The sequence below is a fragment of the Propithecus coquereli genome, unplaced genomic scaffold (genome assembly GCF_000956105.1).
Source record: "Propithecus coquereli isolate 6110/MARCELLA unplaced genomic scaffold, Pcoq_1.0 Scaffold243, whole genome shotgun sequence".
Lineage (NCBI taxonomy): Eukaryota > Metazoa > Chordata > Mammalia > Primates > Indriidae > Propithecus > Propithecus coquereli.
The window spans coordinates 4,589,152-4,610,194 of NW_012147986.1; the positions used below are offsets into that span (position 1 = coordinate 4,589,152).

At 38.4% G+C, this 21,043-nt stretch overlaps 2 protein-coding genes across 2 annotated transcripts in view; one reads left to right on the forward strand and one right to left on the reverse strand.

Annotated features, from left to right (window-relative positions):
• Positions 1-16,554, reverse strand: part of APLF (aprataxin and PNKP like factor) — a 60,131-nt gene extending 43,577 nt beyond the window's left edge. Inside the window, exon 1 of the mRNA XM_012646456.1 lies at positions 16,370-16,554. Within this exon, the coding sequence (XP_012501910.1) occupies positions 16,370-16,465 (96 nt within the window). The 5' untranslated portion in view covers positions 16,466-16,554. The remainder of the gene's footprint in view (positions 1-16,369) is intronic.
• A 2,372-nt stretch (positions 16,555-18,926) lies between these two features.
• FBXO48 (F-box protein 48) lies at positions 18,927-19,869 on the forward strand. Its single transcript, XM_012646465.1, has 2 exons — positions 18,927-19,235; positions 19,708-19,869. The coding sequence occupies exons 1-2, from the start codon at positions 18,927-18,929 to the stop codon at positions 19,867-19,869; spliced, it is 471 nt and encodes a 156-aa protein (XP_012501919.1).
• Positions 19,870-21,043: the final 1,174 nt, after the last annotated feature.

Sequence of the window (21,043 nt, forward strand, 5' to 3'; positions counted from 1 at the left end):
AAGTTTAATAAATTATCATTAAAATATTTTAATTTCGGGATAGGGGTATGGAGGAGGGGTGAGAAACAGGTAACATATAGATTATCCTAAAGACCTGAAGACCTGCTTTATTTAACGGCCTATCACTGCCCCTTGTGCAGAGTGAATATCCAATACATTCTTATTAAATTAATTAATATGTCAAATATAATAGCGATTATATATCATGATCAAGGCGCTGTTCTATACTTATCATTTATCACCTTTTTTTAGTCTCCACAAAACCTGTGGAGAAGATACTATTATCTGAATTTTATAAGTGAGAAAATGGAAATTCAGAGAGATTAAGCAACTACTCACAGTTACACAGCCAGTAAGTAGCAGGGCCGGGATTTTAACACAAAGAATCTGATTCCAGAGCCACCTCTGCTCTTAACACTGTACTGCCTCCCGCAATATTATTACATAAACCTAAAGTAAAACCTCATTTTTAGGGTTATTTATCCAGTTTAACTGTCTAAGTTAGAAAATAGTAAAGACTGGGAATAAGACAGAAACGACTAATAATCAAATAGACATTCTGAGAAGATTCAAACCCTAAATAAAGCTCCAACAGGCCCTCAGGCTTTCATTTGGTCCTATTTATTCTAATGTCATACTCAATTCTAACAAGATATGCCATCTAAATTCCCAATTCTCTATTCACAGCAAATAATAAAGTGGATAGGGTTTAGAAGGCAGCACATTGACAACAGGAGAAAATGAATGATGTTGGTCTGCAAGTGGAAAGAGAAAGGCTATCAAAAGGCAAAGAAACCCAAGGACTCAAAAATGAGTACACTGGCTAGAGGCCATTCAGGGTAGAGACAAACAGCATAACATACTTCAAAATATACGAAAGGCTCACCCAAGTTTACTTACTGGTTACCAAGAGTCACCAAATTTAAATTAAAACTTCAATTTAAAGTCAGGCCAGGCACTGTGGCTAATGCCTGTAATCCTAGCACTTTAGAAGGGGAAGAGAGAAGATTGCTTGAGGCCAGGAGTTTGAGATCAGCCTGGGCAACATAACCTTTCCCTACAAAAAATTAAAAAATTAGCTGGATGAGGTGGTGCGCACCTGTAGTCCTAGTTACTAGGGAGGCTGAGGCAGAAGGATCACTTGAGCCCAGGAGTTTGAGGTTGCAGTGAGCTATGAAATTCACCATAACACTGTCATAGCTAGCCCACTGCCCTCTAGCCCAAGCAACAGAATGAGATCTTGTCTCAAGAAAAAAAAAAAAGTATATTTCACATCTTATAAAGCCATAAAAATAACTAAAGTTGAGGAATTCCAGTTCCTGTAGAATAATTATACCCACCTAAATTCTAATCACACCACACATTCTTCAAAAAAAGTCAAATAACTCAACAAACACAGCAAATATTAATAAAACTACCCATATCCCACATCTAAAGTACAACCAGGAGACAGAGATTATCAAAAACTTTAATTTACATGTAAGAGGGGAAAGAAACATTAAATCCAGAAAATCAAGCCCCACAACCTACGCTGGAACAGAAAAAAAATCAGGTGGTAACTGAGAGGAAAAGAAAAGAGGGAGTGGGGTTATAGGGATGCTGAAGCAGATAATACCATTCCCAGAAAAAGTAAGTCACACCTTGAGTGAGAAATACTGAAAACACATCTCAGATCCAGCATTTCAGAGGCCCAGCTAATCCAATAGAAGAGGCTTAAAAATATCTGGAACCAGGTATAGCAGGCTCAGAAAAGGTATCACTTCTGAGAGAGAAGGAAAATACTTGGAAAAGAAAGAAATCCAATAGCACAGATCTTGGCTTCTAAACACCATTTCACACTAAAAGAAATTAGTGCTCTTTTCAAAAATGGCTGATTCCAGGTCTGGAGCAGGAAAAAATATAATGTGGACCTAGGACATCTTGTCATGCCAGAAAACAAGGAAGTGCTCAAAAACTGACGGGTACATGTCAGAAGGACAGAGACACCGGTATGAAAAAACTCTGACTACATTTGAAATAATTTGGGAATCAAAATAAATAATGACAATAGAATATAGCACACTGAGTAGTAAAATAATCCATGAGTTTATAGTGAACTCAAGAAGGGGCTGAGGCTGAGAAAAACAACACTTTTCTTTAATAAAAGAATGCTAACTAAACTAGAAAAAAATGATAGAAGCATAAAATCACTATTTTGTAACTACCAATGTAATAAATAATTCAGTAAGGATCAAGGGATGTTAACTTTCAGGAGAAGTCTTGTTGGGAAAAAAAATATTCATGAAGTCTCAGAATAAAACCGCACAACTTCCTTACAAACGGGATGGTATCTTAACTGGGAAATCTGGCAAATACCACCTAACCCAAGTGATCACACTTAACCACATCACCAAAAACAAGACAAACTGAGAGATGTGTGTCTTGATGTGTGTCCTGAGCTCACATCACCTGACTAATATCTTTGCCAAAAATGTTAAATTTGTATCAAATTAAGTGTAAACAACCAGACAAATAAAAATTGTGGGATACTCTATGAAACGACTGGCCTGGACTCACAAAAGCATTTATGTCATGAAAGTCGGAAGGTAGGAGAACCATTTTGGATAAAGGGAGATAATATTGAACTGGTTTCTGAGATTTTAAAAAATGCTAAAAGGACATTGGAAAATGTGGATAAAACCGAAGATGGAATATTAAAATTTATTGCAGTTACAAATTTCTAGAGTGTAATAGCAGAATATAGTTATGTAGAAATGTCCTTGTCCTTAGGTGACACATGTTGATGTATACAGTGATGAAGTGGCATAATGCATGCAGTATACTTTCAAATGTGTTCAGAAGAAATACATACACACATACACACACATGCATATACACGTACACATTACAGAAGAAAAATCAATATCTTATTTAAATAAACTGCTGTTTGTTGAGTTTCTGTTATTTGCAGCCAAAAGCAATTATGATTAATACATGTTACTCTAACAGCAATTATATTGACACTGGACATCTAATAACAAATTCATTTATGCTCAGCCATTAGAGAAGGAATACTAGACTGCAGGGAGATGGCCACACTCCCAGCAAAAAATTGGGTCCCTTAGGTAGGGATAAGAAAAGGATAAGAAAATAATAGAAAATGGAAAATAATGGAAATAAAAGAATACACAGAGACAAAGGTATAGTTTTATAGATTTATAAAGATTATAGGCAAAGCAGGATACTCAGGGGGCCTTGGATCTCTCCGTCAATCACAAAAGGCCAGGAGTGAAGTTTTACATGGGCATTTATAGTACAGTGATCGGTTGCCAGGGGTAACAGATTTACATAACAACAGGTAGTTCCTCTTAGGTTAAAAGTTTTTCAAAAGGCTTCTTCAGATCCTTTAACTAACTCTATCTACATGAACAAATGGTTACAAAATCTTTCAAAGACTAACTTCTAAGTTCTAAGGTAAATTTATCACCTAACAGAAGGGTTAAACAGAGATATAGTAGCTCCATATTTTCTTTATCAAGTTATTGTGTATTGAGACAGGTAGTCAGGAGTTTAAGCAGGAACTGTCCCTTGGGCTAACTGCTTTTAGCCACAGGTGTCTGTCGGGGGTGGGCATTCTTTGATCAGCTCTCATCCTGTGGCTCTTAGCAGACCTGCTTTGCTTTTCAAAGCAAGTCCAAACCTCAGGTCTGAGAATCACAGCGCCATTGTGGGAAACAGCTGCTACTGATCTTTCATAGATGCCCTTCTGAGGTGAAACAGCTTTCGATATGCAAATTAACACATTCGCATATTCCTTCAGGGAAAGCTCTGCAAAACTCCTGAGACGTTTCTGTCTCCAATATAGTTATATTAATTTTATGGAGCAACACTAGACAGAAAAGCTAACTAAACTGAGCTTTCAAGTACAAGAACTTTTTATAAAAGAACAAGAACAGGTATATCTCATTAAAACTCCTACCACAGAATATGGTAGGAGTTTAGCAAAGAAACTCTCAATACAAGGCTGAAGTGTAATGCTAAACTCACTCCTATCCTTGGTTAGCAACAGCCAAAATGATCATTTTTTTCAGATACTATAGAAAAATATCTTTTTAATTGAATTCTTTCTTCATATTGTCTCTTGAATGGCGACAGGGCTCTCTATCTTATATCACTTTTGTATCGATACCATGTGGGTCCCTTATCGCTGATTTTCTGGTTTTGAATTGAAGGCTACATCCATTATACTGTACATACAAGTCCTTTCTCTATTTTTAAGATATGAAGATTGTGCCAGAAGAAATGATAAAGACATGAAAACATAAAAGAACTGTTTGTGATTTGTCTGTTACCAAATATTTATTTTTGGAATTTATTGAAGCCAAACAAAAATGAAAATTTTCTTATGCTACCAGCAGGAATGCTTGTATATTTTGAATTAAGGTCTCTGACCTATTTGTTTGACTACTATTCTCAAAATTCTAAAAATAAAAAAAATAAACCTCAACAGAATAAAAGCAGAAAAGCTACTGGATCTTGAATAGGTAGACTATAATGGTACTTTTCATTTCATTTTTGCCTATATATAATATTTACTGGAAAAGCAACACCAGTTAATTTTTCTTAAAATGTTTTTCTAGAGAAATTTCTGAACTTCACAGACAGGTACATCTCATTAATTCAATGTTCCCATTTAAGCTGGTTCCTATAAATATGAGAACAGAATAGGCTAGATTTGTTTGTTTTTCCAGTTTAAACTATATTACACATGAAGGGCTAAGACAAAAATTATCTTACACAATATTTCATAATTTAATTTAATTCTATAAAAATTATCTTGTATGAGCGACATCAGGAAAATGGCTGACTAGCAGCACCTGGTGTTCGTCCTCCCTCACAAAAAAAAGACCAAAACAATAAACAAACTAAAATTCAACTGGAGTGTCTGAGGGAGAGTGTTGGAGTGCAGCAAGGGAGAAGCAAGATCCCTGTGAAAAACATGCCTAGGGTGGCAGCATAGAGAGGACTGAGGCTCCCTGCAGCCCCATCTCCCCTGCCAGGATCAACTGGGAGCCAAAAGAAACTTGTCCTTATGGGGCGAGAGTAAGCAGAAGGCCTTCACTGGCCCCCATTGCTCCTTATTGCAAGAGAAACCCACAGTCCTCACAAGCCTTAAGCTCAGTTGGGGAGCTGCCTGGAATTCATGCAACTATATGGCTCCAGAGTAGGAGCGCACATTGTACACTCCTGTCCCCACCATGACCCAAGCTGCAGCAGCACAGTGCCATCTTGAAACCAGAGTCACTGTTGGAGTGCACACTGCTCTGGGGGCCAGGAACCACTGTGCCTCTCCAGCCTTGAAGTTTTACCATCATTCTACCAAGACCACATGGGGGACCATAATACCATGACTCCAGCTGCTCAGACAGCCTGGGCCCAGACACAGCTATGACTCTGGTTCTAAATGGGGAAGCCAAACTGCCACATGCCTGTGCCCCCAGCTGGAAAAATAGCCCAACAGCCCTGATCCTGGTGAGCCCACTCCCAAGCTAGCCAAACTGCTACACTCATATCCCCAGACAGAAAAATATCCCAGTGGACCTGCTCCCAAACTGACCTAACCACCTAACCATTGTGTGTCTGCACCTTCACCTGGAGAAACAGTCTGGTAGACCCATCCCTGGTGGACACACACCCCAAATTGCCAAACCACCACATGCCCGTAACCCCAGCCAGAGAAACAGGCTAATGGCCCTATGCCCTGCAAGCCAGACCCCAAGCCTCCAAACCACCATACACTTGTTCCCTATGTCTGAGAAACAGCCCAGCAGACCCACCCTTAGCAAGCCAGTCCCTAAGCCAGCCAACCCACTGTGTGTACATGCATGCCTCCAGCTTGAAAACCAGGCTGGCAAGCCCATCTCCAGCAAAGCTAAACCATTGCCACCACAAACTCCCACAAACTCAGTGGGAGTTTGGCTACTCAGTAGGCTACTGAAGCAATCGCAAATATCACTAACATGGATTACAGCTGAAGAAACTGCACAGAGACTACACTACTATGTCCAACCTGAACCTAAGCCAATGTACCTTACCCAACAGATGCCATAAGACTCATCTACAGGACTAAGTCTTTCCCTATGAAAGTTTATCAATCCTTTCCATAGAGTATTGCGTGTAAAGAGCCTTAGAGGTCCTTAAGACCCCCTGATCTAGAGGCTGAATTAGAGATGTATTTGGGGGCAAGCAGACCACTTTGATGCCTTTAGTTGAACTCATGGGATTCTGGATGGTCAGGGGCATTGTCCAGTATCAAAAAAACTTTGAAAGGCAGTCGCTTACTGGCAAGATACTTCCTAACTTCAAAGATAAAGCACCGATGGAACTAATCCAGAAAAAGTTTTCTCATCCAGGCCTTCTAGTTGTACAACCAGAAGATTGACAGCTACTGTTTATCTTTTCCCTTTAAGGCTTAGGGGTTAGCAGCTTTACAGATAAGGGCAGTCCAGATCATAAACCCAACTGCATTTGCACAAAACAGTAGAGTTAGCCTAATCCTTCCTGCCTGAAGTCCTGGTGCTCACTTTTCTTCCTTACTAATAAATGTCCTGTGTGGCATATTTTTCCAGAATAGGGCATTTTTGTCTGCTTTAAAAACCTCTTCAGACATATATCCTTTCTCCTCAGTGATTTTCTGAATAGTGTCTGGGAACTCACCCGCTGCCTGTTGGTCAATAGGAGCTGCTTCTCCTTTTATTCTGGCATTTCAAAATCAAATCTCTTTCTAAAATTATCAAACCATCCTTTGCTGGCATTAAATTCTCCAGGTTTAGATCATTCACTTTCCTTTTGCTTTAAGTTGTCATATAATGACTTTGCTTTTTCTCAAATCCTATTAGAGTTTATATCTTTCTTACAGCAATCTTTCACCCACATAAAAGCTGCATTTTTGATACAAGATAAAAAGGTATTACACAAAAAATGCAAGGTTTTCATGCCTGCTAGCATAGCTGCAGCAACGGCTTTATGAATTTCCTTTTCTTTTTTTACAATAGTCCTTACGCTGGATTCATTTATCTCAAAATGGTGGGCAACCACAGTGGCAGACCTCAATCTATGGTACATATTATTAATTCAACATCTTCTTGTAATGTCATGACTTTTCTCTGCTTCTCAGGAGCAACTCTAGCATCACTAGTGGCACTTTGTATGGGTCCCATGATGTTAATCAAGGTTTACAGTATTGCACTAAACATGATGAAAAATATGCAAGAACCACAAGAGATCACTTTTTACTGTGATATGCAATTTACTGGAGAGTTGTACTGCTCATGTGGAGATGATTAGCATCACACTGTTTTAAGGAGATACCTGCACCATTTGAGCTCACTGAATAACAGGAGGTAGCTACCAAATTATTACAGTAGTATGAACCACAGTTAATTTTATGCAGTTGTGATTTAATACTGCATCTTTACATCTGTTCACATTTCCCTCAAATGTACATGGCATAATGTACAATCTGTGTACATGTGCATAAGCTTTGATAAATTTTAACTATAACATATTTGTGTATATTTTATGGTAGTAAATGATAGAATAGACTATTATTTACATATATTGTATGCATTTATGACATACCTTTTTCTTAATTTTTCAATAATTCTAGGCTACTAAGTTCATTTGTGAGTTATTTCAAATTGTTGAAAATCTCCAAAAATTTTTTGATATATTGAAAAATATCTGCATGTAAGTAGACCCACACAATTCCAACCCATGTTGTTCAATGGTCAACTGTATTTACAAAATTGTGAAATCATCACTTCTATCTATTTCCAGAACATATTCATCACTCCAAAAGAAAACCCCATATCCATTAGGGCTTTGGGTTTTAAGTGTGATAGTAAGACACTGGAAGGATGCATTGAAAATGCTATTTAGAATACTAATAACAAAATTTATCCTATAATGCTAATTCAAAATCAATGGTAACTATTGTACAATATACTGAGTAAAATATATACACCTATATGCATACATTAAATACATGTAAGAACTATTAATACATTAAATGTTTAAAGCATTTATCTCTTGGAAATTGACTTGAAAGTGCTTTTTTCCTGCTTATTTGATTTTGGTGAAATTTCTACATTCTTTACATTATGTATATAATTTTGTAAAACTGGGAAAAAGCATTATACATATTTTTTAATCTTACTAAATACTTTATAATTTACAGTGCTTTTCTCCAAGATTATCTAGTTTGCTCTATTAATAGGCAAAAAAATTGACAAATTCAAATTTTCATGGTAGAGAAAAACAGAAAATCATCTAGTATGAGATTTGATCCAGTATTATGGGGAAATGCATAAACTTAAAGGGCAAGCATGGGATCTATTTTAGGCATAATTTCATACAATTCTTTCTTCATACTTTCATGTGAGGGGGCAAGTAAATAAAATCTAAAATTAACACCCAAACTGAATCCAGATTGGTTACTGTAAAGAAGTAAAATTTTTTTATCAAGATAGCTTCTCAGTGGCAGGTCCAGCATGCACACCAGAGTTTAGTCATCAACACTGAGACTCAGTCATAATATTTGATGTAAACCTGGTGTTATTCTTCAATAGAACAAAAGTTAGTCGATACAAGATGTTTAACATTATTGTACTTGGAATGTACCAAAGTCCAATTTCTGATGTTAAGATGGGGCAAGTTTAAAGAAATGGACTTGATTTTGGCCAGAGGCTCTCCATGCAGACTCCAATTTGTAAAAAAAAAAAAATCTCTCTTTAAAAGGTTATATTGGATATCAAATGCTCTTTGGACTTTTGAATATATTTTACCATAAGAATAATGATATAAACAATAGTCAGGTTGTCAGTGTACCTCATAAACACCTATTTAATCCACAATACTGATGATATGTGCATCACTTAGATTTTAAAAAGTAAAATTCAACACTTCCTGACCTCCTAATTCAAGGCTGCTGAACCATTAGTCAATATGATAGAACTGTGCTGGCCTGGTGCCACTGGAATTTCAATTCACACAACCTGTTGGTCCTGCAATGCTGCTTGCATAGTGAATGTTGTACAAGCGTGAGAACATAATCCTCATCACTAATACATTATGATAGAGGTAACATAGTGAGTAAAGACATAAGCAGAGCTTAGGAAGACAGAAGTGGGTTTAAAGCCCCACTTGGGATTTTGTAAAATTAATGTTTCTGAATAGTTACTTTTCTTATTCAGTTCAGTTCAACAGACGTTTCTTAAAGACCTATTCTGCATCAAGCATCTAGTTAGTGTGTCTAGAAGAGGTTTTTAACTCTGGTTTTGCAATAGAATCATTTTCAGAGCTTTAAAAATACGGATATCCAGACACTACCTACAGAATCAAATTACCAGAGAAAGGAGCTTGTACAAAAGTATGGCAGCATGTGAGAAGACAGCATATTCAGGTTGAGTAGTAAATAGGAGGGGAGAATTTAGAATCATCGACTGAGAAAAATACATACACGTAAAAAAATGCTCAACATCTCTAATCATCAGGGAAATGAAAATCAAAACCACAACGAGATATTACGTAACTCCAGAGACAATGGTTTTTATCAAAAAATCCCAAAACAGCAAATGCTAGAGTGGATATGGACAGATAAGAACACTCATACATTGTTGGTAGGACTGCAAACTAGTACAACTCTATGGAAAGCAATATGGAGCTATCTCAAAAAACTAAAAGTACAACTACCATTTAATCCAGCAATCCCACTACTGGGTAGTTATCCAAATGCAAAAAAGACATTCTACAAAAAAGACACCTGCATTCATATGTTTATAGCAGCACAATTCATAATTGCAAAAATGTGGAAATAACCCAAGTGCCCATCAATACATGAGTGGATTAAGAAAATTTGGTATATATGTATACCACGGAGTACTACTCAGCCATAAAAAAAATGGTGAACTAATACCTCTTGTATTAACCTGGATGGAACTGGAGACCATTCTTCTAAGTGAAGTACCACAAGAATGGAAAAACAAACACCACATGTACTCACCATTAAATTGGAACTAATCATTCAACACTTATGTGCACATATGGAAATAACATTCATTGGAAATCCACCAGGTGGGGGCGGGGAGGAAAGGATGGGTAAATTCACACCTAATGGGTACAATGCACACTATCTGGTTGAGACACACTTATAACTTTGACTCAAATGGTACAAAAGCAATTTATGTAACCAAAATGTTCATACCCCCATAATATTCTGAAATTTTAAAAAATATATATGATATATAAATATACATGATATTCTAAAATATATTTGGTCTTCACTGTCATTTCCTGACACACTTCTAAAATCCTTAGAATCTCCAAAGTGAGGTCTTTTGTATGCTAATAAGTTGACTGATGACTGGCAGCCCCAGGTAGCTTCAGAACCAGAGCTGGTCACCAGAAAGACCAAAGCAGGATTAGAGGGTTGGAATTTTCAACCCCATCTCCCAACCTCCAGGGAGGAAAGCAGAGCTAAAGGTTAAGTTGATCACCAATGGCCAATGGTTTAATCAATCATAACTATGTAACAATGCCTCGATAAGAACCCAAAAGGGTCAAGGTTAGGAGAGCTTCCAAATAACTGAACACGCAGAAGTTCCTGGAGGTTGGCACAACTGGGGAGGGCACAGAAGCTCCACACCCCTTCCCATACCTCATCCTGTGCATCTCTTCATCTGTATTCTTTGTAACATTCTCTATGCTAAACCAGTAAGTGTAAGTATTTCCCTGAGTTCTGTAAGCTGCTCTAACAAATTAACCAAACCCAAACAGGGGGCCATAGGATCCCTGATTCATAGCGGGTAAGGCAGAAGCACAGGTAAAACAACCTGGGGCTTGCAATTGGCATCAGAAGTGGGGGAAAGTCTTGAGGACTGCACCCTCAACTTGGGGGATCTGAAGCTGTCTCCAGGTAGATAGTTTCAGAAGTGAATTGAGTTAGAGGACATCCAGTTGGTGTCCCCTGTAGAACTGATTGCTTGCTTCTTGGTGGGAGAAATCCCATGGATTTGGTCACAGAAGTCTTCTCTGTTAACTGCTGTATTTTTTTTCCACTCAGAATACATACATGAAAAGTGATTCATTATACATCTATTAGAATGGCCAAAATCCACAACAGTGATAACAACAAATGCTGACAACGGTGGCCAGCAATAAGAACTCTCATTCATTTCAGGTGGGAATGCAAATAAAATAGTACAGCCACTTTGGCAGACAGTTTGGCATTTTCTTACAAAACTAAACACTCTTAATATACAATCCAGCAACTGTGCTCCTTAGTGTTTATCCAAATGAGTTGAAAATTCATATCCACCAACTTGCACATGAATGTTTATAGCAGTATTATCCATAATTGCCAAAAATCAGAAGCAACCAAGATGGCCTTCGGTAGGTAAATGGATAAACTGTAGTTCACCTAGACAATGGAATATTACTCATCACTAAAAAGAAACGAGCTATCAAGCCGTGAAAAGGCATGGAGGAACCTTAAATGCATATTACTAAGTGAAATCTGACAAGGCTACATACTACACGATTCCAACTCTATAACATTCTGTAAAAGGCAAAAACTATGGAGATGGTAAAAAAGTTCATGGTTGCCAGGGGTTCGATGGAGGGAGGGATAAACAGGCACAGGAGATTTTTCGGGCAGTGGAACTATTCTGTATAATACTGCAATAGTGGATATCTGTTATTATACATTTGTCAAAACCCATTGAATGTACAATACCAAGAGTTAACCCTAGGGCAAACTATGGAGTTTGGGTGATAAGATGTCTTGATGTGGATTCATCAATTGTGACAAACATACCACCACATTGGTGTCAGACCTTGATAGTGGGGAAGGTTGTGCATATGCGAGGGCAGGGGCTATGTGGGAATACTGTGTACTTTCTACAGTATTTCTGTAAACCTAAACTTGTCATCAAGTTCATGAAGCTTTCCCTGATCCCTCATCTTCATTGTGGGTTCCTTTTATACAGCTCTGTACCATGTAACATCATTTCGTTTGGCTCATGGTATTGAAACAAAACTTTTCATTCAATGTGACCTTTTAAAAATCAGGGATTATATCTAAAAATCCAGATTTCCTACTACTCTGGAAAAAATATAATACTGTTACAAGATAGGAACAGAGGCAAGTAGCAGGAACTGCTTTGGAGATCCCTCTCCTTGTGGCCTCTCCAAACTGACGTAGAACTATTATCATTTATCATTGTCCTTTTACTCCCTCTCACTTCACTCAAAGAGCCTGCCTGGTTCCAGTGTCCCCATTTGAGGTTGTAAACCCATTTAGTTACTTGCTTATATATCTCTCACACCTATTAAACTATGTTTTCTTGAGAGCAAGGACTTGCTTCTCCTTCACCTTCTCTTCTCCTCTACTCCCTCCCATCCAACCATAGTATACGAGGGCTGTCCAGAAAGTATCCAGCCACTGTTAATAAAATTTCTCATATTACATGGCTGGATACTGTCCAGATGGCCTTTGTGTGTTTATCAACTATTTTCTGAATTTGGTAAATTATCAATCAACAAAATAGGAAAAATGCTAATATCTAATTCATTATGAATGTTGCTCCTTAAGCTGAAGGAACTGGTAACACTGCTTCTTTACTATGTTTAAATTCACTTCAAAACTTGGTGATATCGTTTTTCACATCTAAGTCACAATCAAACTTTTTGAGGGTAGAGTGAATGAGAGGCTAAGATGCAGAAGTTGAAGTTAGGTATCATGTGTTGAAGGCCTACTACGTGCCAGGCACTGGTACTAGGCTAAATAATTAAAGGAGAGAAGGGCAAACCTAGAAATAAAAGAGATGGCCGGGAAAAAACCTGTGCTGGACCAGGTAGGAAAAGCATTTCAGGACAGCCAGTAGGATTCTGCAACAAGAAGTTCAAGTACAGGGTTGCCAGGTCACAGAGTGGTCACTTTGTGTAAATGTTGTGGAACACTTACAACATTCTTGGAAGTGGTGAACTGATGCACCTGAAGAGCTACACTGAAGCCCATGACCTTCCCTGTCCCCTAACCAGGACCACTTATCTTTTTAAGTAAAGTAGTTGATTCAATGACATCTGCATTGAGAATGTCTCAGTAGATACCTAATGCTATCCTATTCCTTAGAGGAAAATAGATCGTAAAGAAATGTGTCTCAAAAATCTCTGCTGTCAAAACAGATTTAAGGCAAATTTGAAATCGGAAACAGTTTTCATTTAAGAGTGTAATCAGCTTTAATTAAAGCAAAACCATGAAGCGAATAATTTGGCATAACAGTACTCTTGTTGCTTGAGATGCTGTACTGCAAAACTTTTTTTGTTTTGTTTTGTTTCTGAGACAGAGTCTTGCTCTGTCACCCCAGGTAGAGTGCAGTGGCATCATCATAGCTAATTGCAACCTCAAACTCCTAGGCTCAGGCAATCCTCCTGTCCCACCCTCCCGAGTAGCTGGGACTACAGGCATGTGCCACCACGCCCAGCTAATTTTTTCTGTTTTTAGTGGAGACAGAGTCTCACTCTTGCTCAGGCTGGTCTCAAACTCCTGAGCTCAAGCAATCCTCCCGCCTTGGCCTCCCAGAGTGCTAGAATTGCAGGTGTGAGCCACCATGCCTGGCCTATAAAACCTTTTTAAATTAAATTGTTTTATTCAAGATAATTATAGATTCATATATAGTTGAAAGATATTATACAAAAAGATCTCTTGTGCCATTTACCCAGGTTCCCCCAATGGTAACACCTTACAAAATTATAGTACAATATATCAAACAAGGATACTGATATTGATACAGTCTAGATACAGAATATTTCCATCATCACAAGAATCCCTCATGTTGCTATTTTATAGCCATATCCAATTCCCTTATGCTTCATGCCCACTCCTTTAACTCTTGGCAACCACTAACCTATTCTCCATTTTTATAATTTTTGTATTTCAATAATGTTGTATAAATGGAATCATATAATATGTAACCTTTGGGACTGGTTACTGTTACCCAGGATGGTTCTCTGGAGATTCATCCTGATGTAAAACCTTTTAATTTATGGTGATCATAAAACAGAATTAAAACCTAGTAAACAAAGACCTGGGGTTCTCTGATGACTGACATGAAAGTATAGGGCACAAGAAAGATTAAATTTTACTGTGCTCTGTTCTAAGTGGCAGTTTCTTCTCTGCTGTGTTTTCCTGCCACTGTAAAGATCTAAAGACACCCACATTGTCAAATTATCAATATTACCAAGACTGGTTTATACATTGGAATTACAAATTATCCTTGTGTAGCCATCAAGGTTTGTGAAGCTTGTCTCAGAAAAACATAGCCAGTTAAGTAAGAGAGTTCAAAAATCATTCTTATTAATATTAATCATTTCAGGTATATACAAATTTTCAGTGAACTTCCTGAGTTTTCCCACTTACAACTAAGTCTTTGCTCTCTGACACTTCAAAAAAAAAAAAAGACCTAGTGGAATTGCTGTTGTTTGAAAGAATAGCCTCTTTACTGTGTTTTAACCACTGCAGAGAAGAAACAAGTGCATCTCTCAGCTCCAAAATCTAAAAAGCCACAAAGTGGTCTGTTTGTTCTTCAAATTTTTTCTTCAACGCATTTAGGATGTCATTCATAACCACTCTGATATCTGTCAAATTTGGCAATAGAATCTCGTCAGTGAATAATTATTTAAAAAGTAAAAGCAAAATCCTGACCAGGTAATTGACCAACTTTCTATTCCTTACCATTTTTAAAAACAGAAACCAAATAGGCTCATCTCGTATTAGCAAGCCTAAAACACAAAGAACAAGCTACAAACAATGAAAGGGTCTGCAACCTGTCACATGTTTATAAAACACAGGCCCAAAATTCACTCATCTTTTAACCAGACCCACAGTACTCTATTGGTGACACAATTTCTTAAGCAAGTCAAAAAGTCCTTAGTTACCAGACATACGATTACTAGATGAAGCACATATTTTATTAATAATAGTTTCTAACCTACATATTTAAAAGAAAAATGAAAAAAAAAACTTCCCAGGCAGTTATTTCAAATGTTTGCATAAGCTAATAAACTGTGGAGAAAAGTAACAAGATATTATTTAAATATTTAAATAATCACTTGCCCAGTAAAAAAATAAACAGCATGTGAACTTCTACTTTCCCAAAAACCTTACTACATATACACGTATATATACATACACCCACCTCTTTAGGATCTACTTCCACAGGACAATCTTAAATTACCATTCCTTTTCCTGCTCCCAGAAGGCTCCTAAACCTAATACCATTGATCCCATTTAGACACTGGATGTTAACCAGGATAACAGTCCACACTCCTTACTCACTGACACGGGTCTGTCACAACAGTCCCAAGGGAAACTCCTACAGGGGCCCATGTCTTATTCATCTTTGTATGCCCAACAGTGCTAGTATCTTCAAAATGTTCTGCACAAAGTGGGCACTAAACAAGAAATGCTGAATGTTAAGAAGAAAAAAAAATAGATGCACTTAGGAAGAGATTCATAGGATTCCAGCACACGACATGCAAATTTTCTAACTCCCAAACCTCCCAAACAGAGTAGAGAATATTTAGCTTAGTGGCACTAGAAGTCCAAAAGCTTTTGTATAATCTCTAAGAAAACAGATCTGTGGCTCAATTTTTTCATCTGAACAATGAGTATAATAAAAACACCTGGCTCACAGGGTTCTGAAAGGATTAAAGAACTTGGTAAACGTAAAGTCTGCTCACATCAATGTATGGAAGACCACACACACAGACGACTTAAGGGGTAGCTACTGAAATTACCAAAAAAGCCTATTATAATAAAAGTAAGGCTCACAGAGCCCTGCAAAGGAGGCCAGAGTTTAAAAGAAATTAGCCTAGAAGAGGTAAGTTCACCGGCTGGCACATTTCTCCTGTAAAGGGCCGGATACTACTGTAAATGTTTTAGGCTTTAAACAAGATGCAGTTTCCTCAACCCTTGGAGCAACTATTCTGACTGAAAAGCTAGTAGGTTTTTTGTTTGTTTACATTTTACATTTTAAAATGTTAGAATCATTCTTAGTTCATGGGTCCATACAAAATCAGGCTGGATTTGGCCTCTGGGTCCTAGTTTGCCAACCCCTGAATAAGATAACGACGATAATACAGTGTTTTTTAAAGCCTACATAAAGAAACGTTTGTGAGTTGATTAAAGTTGACTGAAAAACGTGCTGCCCCAAACTTCTAAAATCCAGACGAGCAGGACTGGCGTGGAGGAGAATCAGGCCAGGGCCTCAGAAGTCAGCAACGACCTCCCTGTGGCTCTCGGGCTCCGCCGAGCCCCCTCCACACTTACTCCCAGCAGCGGCCCGCGGCCGATCACGGTCTCCCCGGGCTCCAAGGCCACCCGGGGGCCCCCGTCCTGCGGCTGCAGCTCGAAGCCCCCGGACATCGCGGGCGAGGATTAGGTGCCCTCCCTCTCTTCACAGGGAGACGGCCCCCGCAGCCGTTTCCTCCTTCCACAGACACGCGCGGAGCTTGCCCAAGCCCCAGGAAAAACACGGAGGAAGCGAGGAGTGAGATGTCCCCTCGGCAGTGCCCAGTCCTGGCCTCCGGAGTCCCGCCCCTCTACCCAGCCCAGTGACGCAGTCGGGGATTCCCCCATCACACCGCCTCAAAGTTATTGTTTAAACCCCTCCCCTACGCCTTCTCACCGCCCACCCGGTTTGGGGGACGCCGGACCTTGTAGTCCCTGGAGCCTTCCTTCCCCTCCTTTCCCGAGCTGAGCCGCCCAGGAGAAACTACCGATCCCAGAAGGCAGTGCGCCCATGCGCCTGCGCGAGTTCGCGTCAGCAAGGTGGGGCTAGAGTGGCCGCGGGGCGGGGAAGAACTGTGCGCAAGGATTCGAATTTCGGAGGATTTAAATAGCGAAAGGAAAAGCCATCGCGGCCGGCCCACTAGGTAGGAGGGTCTACCCTTTCCGAAAGTGTAGGTGTCAGCGCCGGTACGCTCGCGGGCGCGGCCTGGGCAAAAGCACAGCCTCCACTCAGCAGCCTGGAGCCGCGGTGACAGTCAGTGCTGACGGTTGTCATTGTTGTTTACTTGTCAGTGTTCGTGTCCTAGGGACTAAAGCATCTGCAGCCTGAGTGGGGCAAACTAGGAGGGTGGTTCAGACGGGACATGGGGTAGTTACCCGCGACCCGCGGGGTCCGAACGGGTTGGGGCTCTCCCGTCCCCCTCATGGCGCTGCCTCCCGATCCCTCCGTCCCAGTAACAGTTGAAAGGAGGACGAGCTCTTACCTAACTGGAGAGGTAATTCAGCAAAACTCGGTTCATAAAAGACAAAGGGCAGAAGAGGGGTAGTTTTCAGACATCCAGACAAAACTGGACTTAGAAGCAAGATTCCTAGTGAAATTCTAAGAACCTCTCCGGGATATCTCCTGTTAAATTCAAAAGCCTTCATTTGCCTCCTGTGGAATTCCTGTAACGGGATGAAGTATTTTTATTCCACCAGTGAGATCCTGGGAGAAGTAGCAAACATTAAATACACTGTAACACTCTCCTAATAACATAGTGGTTCAGCTTTGGTTTGTTTTATATCGACGGTGGGAGGAGCCAATGCATGTGGGGAAAACTTGCTCTTGACTTCATACTTTTGTTTTTACTAGTTTACTTTCTTACTTCCCCAAACCCTCAAGAGAAAATCCTCTGTTGAACACAGACATTACAATTCAAACCACCGCAGCTAATTTGAATCAAAAACAACCTAATGAATGGGAGCCACCGTGGTCTTGGCAAATCCAGAAACATATGGCTGAGTAGCACACCTAGAAAAGGGAATTGCAAAAGAACTATTTAGATGTATTTTAAACTCCTCCTGTACAGCCAACCCCTGTTATAAAAGGAAGTGCAAAATGGAATAAAGTGATTTTAAGTAAATATGAGATGTCTTTATATGTAAAAGTTGCTGAAGGATGGTGATGTACCCAGCTGTTCTTTCCACTGATTTTGAAAGCCCACACAATTTACCTTAGGTAAATTAACTGAAATGGGGCTTTAAAGCTTGAGTCACATGCTATACCTAGCTGAGTTATAACCATTGTTTATAGTTGTTACTAACTGTTGCTTGATGGCCTTTGTGACTGTTATCCTTAGCTCAAAATTAACTTTGCATGTAGGATAGCTTCAAGGGGCCATTTCTAAAACACCAATCTTATAATTGAATTTAATATTTGAGACTTTGTGTCATAACCCATATCTTATCCTCTTGTCCATTTCAGGTAGTGTTTGTGTCAAATGTGAGCACCTACCCATTAAGTACAAGTAGATAAACAATTCTTATATAAAAAAAAGTCCAGCAGCTTTATGATAAAGTCACAAATTGCAGATGAAGAACTTAATGACAAGGCTTCAGTTCCCACATGTAACAAGTATTCAGAGGTTTAATAGGATTGACTCATGCACATTTTCAAAAGTACTTTCAATAAATACTTGAATGTGTTCTCACAGTAGTTGCTACTACTAAACTCAATAAATATGGTCTAATATGGAGAATCATTTCTCTTTTTAGCTAATGTTCTTTGGGGAAAACCCAAAAATGTTTAGAAACAAATCCATTTACTAAAAACATTTAAAAAGAAGAGAAATACCATGTGTTGAGCCCCCTCCCATGTGCAATTCAGATGTAGCAGAGCTAGATGTTTTATACATCATCCCCGTTAATCCTTGCAAGAAAGGAGCAGCATTGGCCCATTTTGCAGATTAAGAAACTAAAGTCAAATAAGTTAAAGTTCTTTAAATCATACCCAAAAATATCTGACTCAGAGTAGGATTTATTGTCTGATTTGAAAAGACTATCTTTAAACTTTGCCTTTTAGATTACATATGAGGATAATTGACTAAAACATCAAGCTATGAAGAAAAACTCCAAGAAGAACAATAATTCAAGAGTTTCTGACATAGAATTGAACTCTGTGGATGCTAAGAAGAAAAAAAACGAGAGTCAAAACAACTTTGTTGAAATGCTGCCTCTAGAAGTCACTTTACGAATTTTCAGTCTGCTAGACATTCAGAGTTTGTGCAGGGCTTCATTGACATGCAGCAGCTGGAATTCTGTAATAAAAAACAGTGACTCCTTCTTATGGAAACCTCAGTGCTTGACTGTAAGAGCTGTATGCCCAAGAGAAATAGATGACGATCTAGGAAGCGGTTATTCCTGGAGGGTAAGTTTAATCTTTTCAGTCTGCAGTGTTTCTTATGGTGCTGTGGTAGCAGATTTGAGCCAATTCTAACTTTTGCTTGGAGGAGAGAAGATTGCATATGCAGAATAACATACAGAGCATGTTGACTTTTGGCGATAAAGTTCAGTTATTAGTCTTTTCCTGCTAACCATGCTGCTTCCACACTGTCATTCATCCTTTTGCATATTTTAAATTCTAAATTCAGGAACTTTCCTCTTAGGAAATTGACTACTTCTTTCACTGCACTTTGTCCAAGATCTTCAGTCAACTCTGTGGCTCACTCTGTATATATACATATATACATACACACACAAATTTATTAATACATGTGTACATCAGTGTAAATACTTATCTTCTTTTTAGCCCTATCAATCAGCTTCTCTAGTTTTAAACAAACTCACTAACCAACCACCCACTACAATCTTTTTTAATGATGATAATTTACCTCTTTCAGGTAACACTGGAGAGGAATTACAGGAAGAGTAAAGTGAAACATGAATGGCTAAGTGGCAGATACAGCAACATATGTTCTCCCACTAACCTACCAGAAAAAATTATGTACCCAATGGATGCAGATACATGGGGAGAAATTCTAGAAGCAGAACTGGAAAGATAAACAGAAAAATCACAAATAGTAACTTTTGTGATTTTTAGCGCCTCCCATGTGCAATTGAAACAGTAACTCAAATGACACAATTTGATCCAGCAATCCCACTACTGAGCATCTACCCAAAGGAAAAGAGGTCATTTTGTAAAAAAGGTACCTGGACCCGAATGTTTATCGCAGCACAATTCACAATTGCAAAAATATGGAATCAACCTAAGTGTCCATCAACCGAGGAGTGGATAAAGTAAATGTGGTATATACACACCATGGAGTAATATACTCAGCCATAAAAAGGAATGAAATAAAGTCTTTTGCAGCAACTTCGATGGAACTAGAGACCATGATTCTAAATGGCATATCTCTGGAATGGAAAAACAAATACCACATGTTCTCACTTATAAGTGGGAGCTAAATGAAAGGTATATACCTTTCATAAAGTGGTGTAATGGACATTGAAAACTAAGATGGGGGTAGGTTGGGAGCCACTGAGGGATAAAAATCTACCTTTGGGGATGCAATGTACTATTCTGGTGACAGATACACTAAGAGCCCAGACTTTAGTATTACACGATTCTTTCATGTAACAAAAAACACTTGTACCTCCCCTTAATCTATTGAAGTAAAAATAATCTGGCCAATTTTGCTTTGAGTATAAAACTACTCTAAAAATAAAGTCTGTTTTAAATAAATAAATAAGTAAAACTCAAATGACTCTTAGGTTGCAAAAGGTGTATCTTCATTCATTTTTTTGTTGTTCACCTTTTTCATGTTTAACATTTAAGAGAAAACAGAGTAAAAAAATTATAAAAGTAAAACTTTATTTTTATTTTGCACTTTATTGAAATATATTTTTCTGGTTTTATTGTAATGTGGAAAATAATGAAATGTTATTTTTATAAGAAATAATATACTGATAGTGTCATTTCAAAATGTATTGTTTCTTGTATTTGTGTTAGTATATTGCAGTACTTTAAATGATGGATCTTGATTGGTATTTTCAGCTTAATAATTTAAAAATTCAAATAAAGGGCTGATAACTAGAATCTACTTAGAACTCAGGAAAATCAACAAGGAAAAATCAAACAACTCTATCAAAAAGTGGGCAAAGGACATGAACAGAAACTTTTCAAAAGAAGACAGAATAATGGCCAAAAAACATATGAAAAAATGCTCAACATCTCTA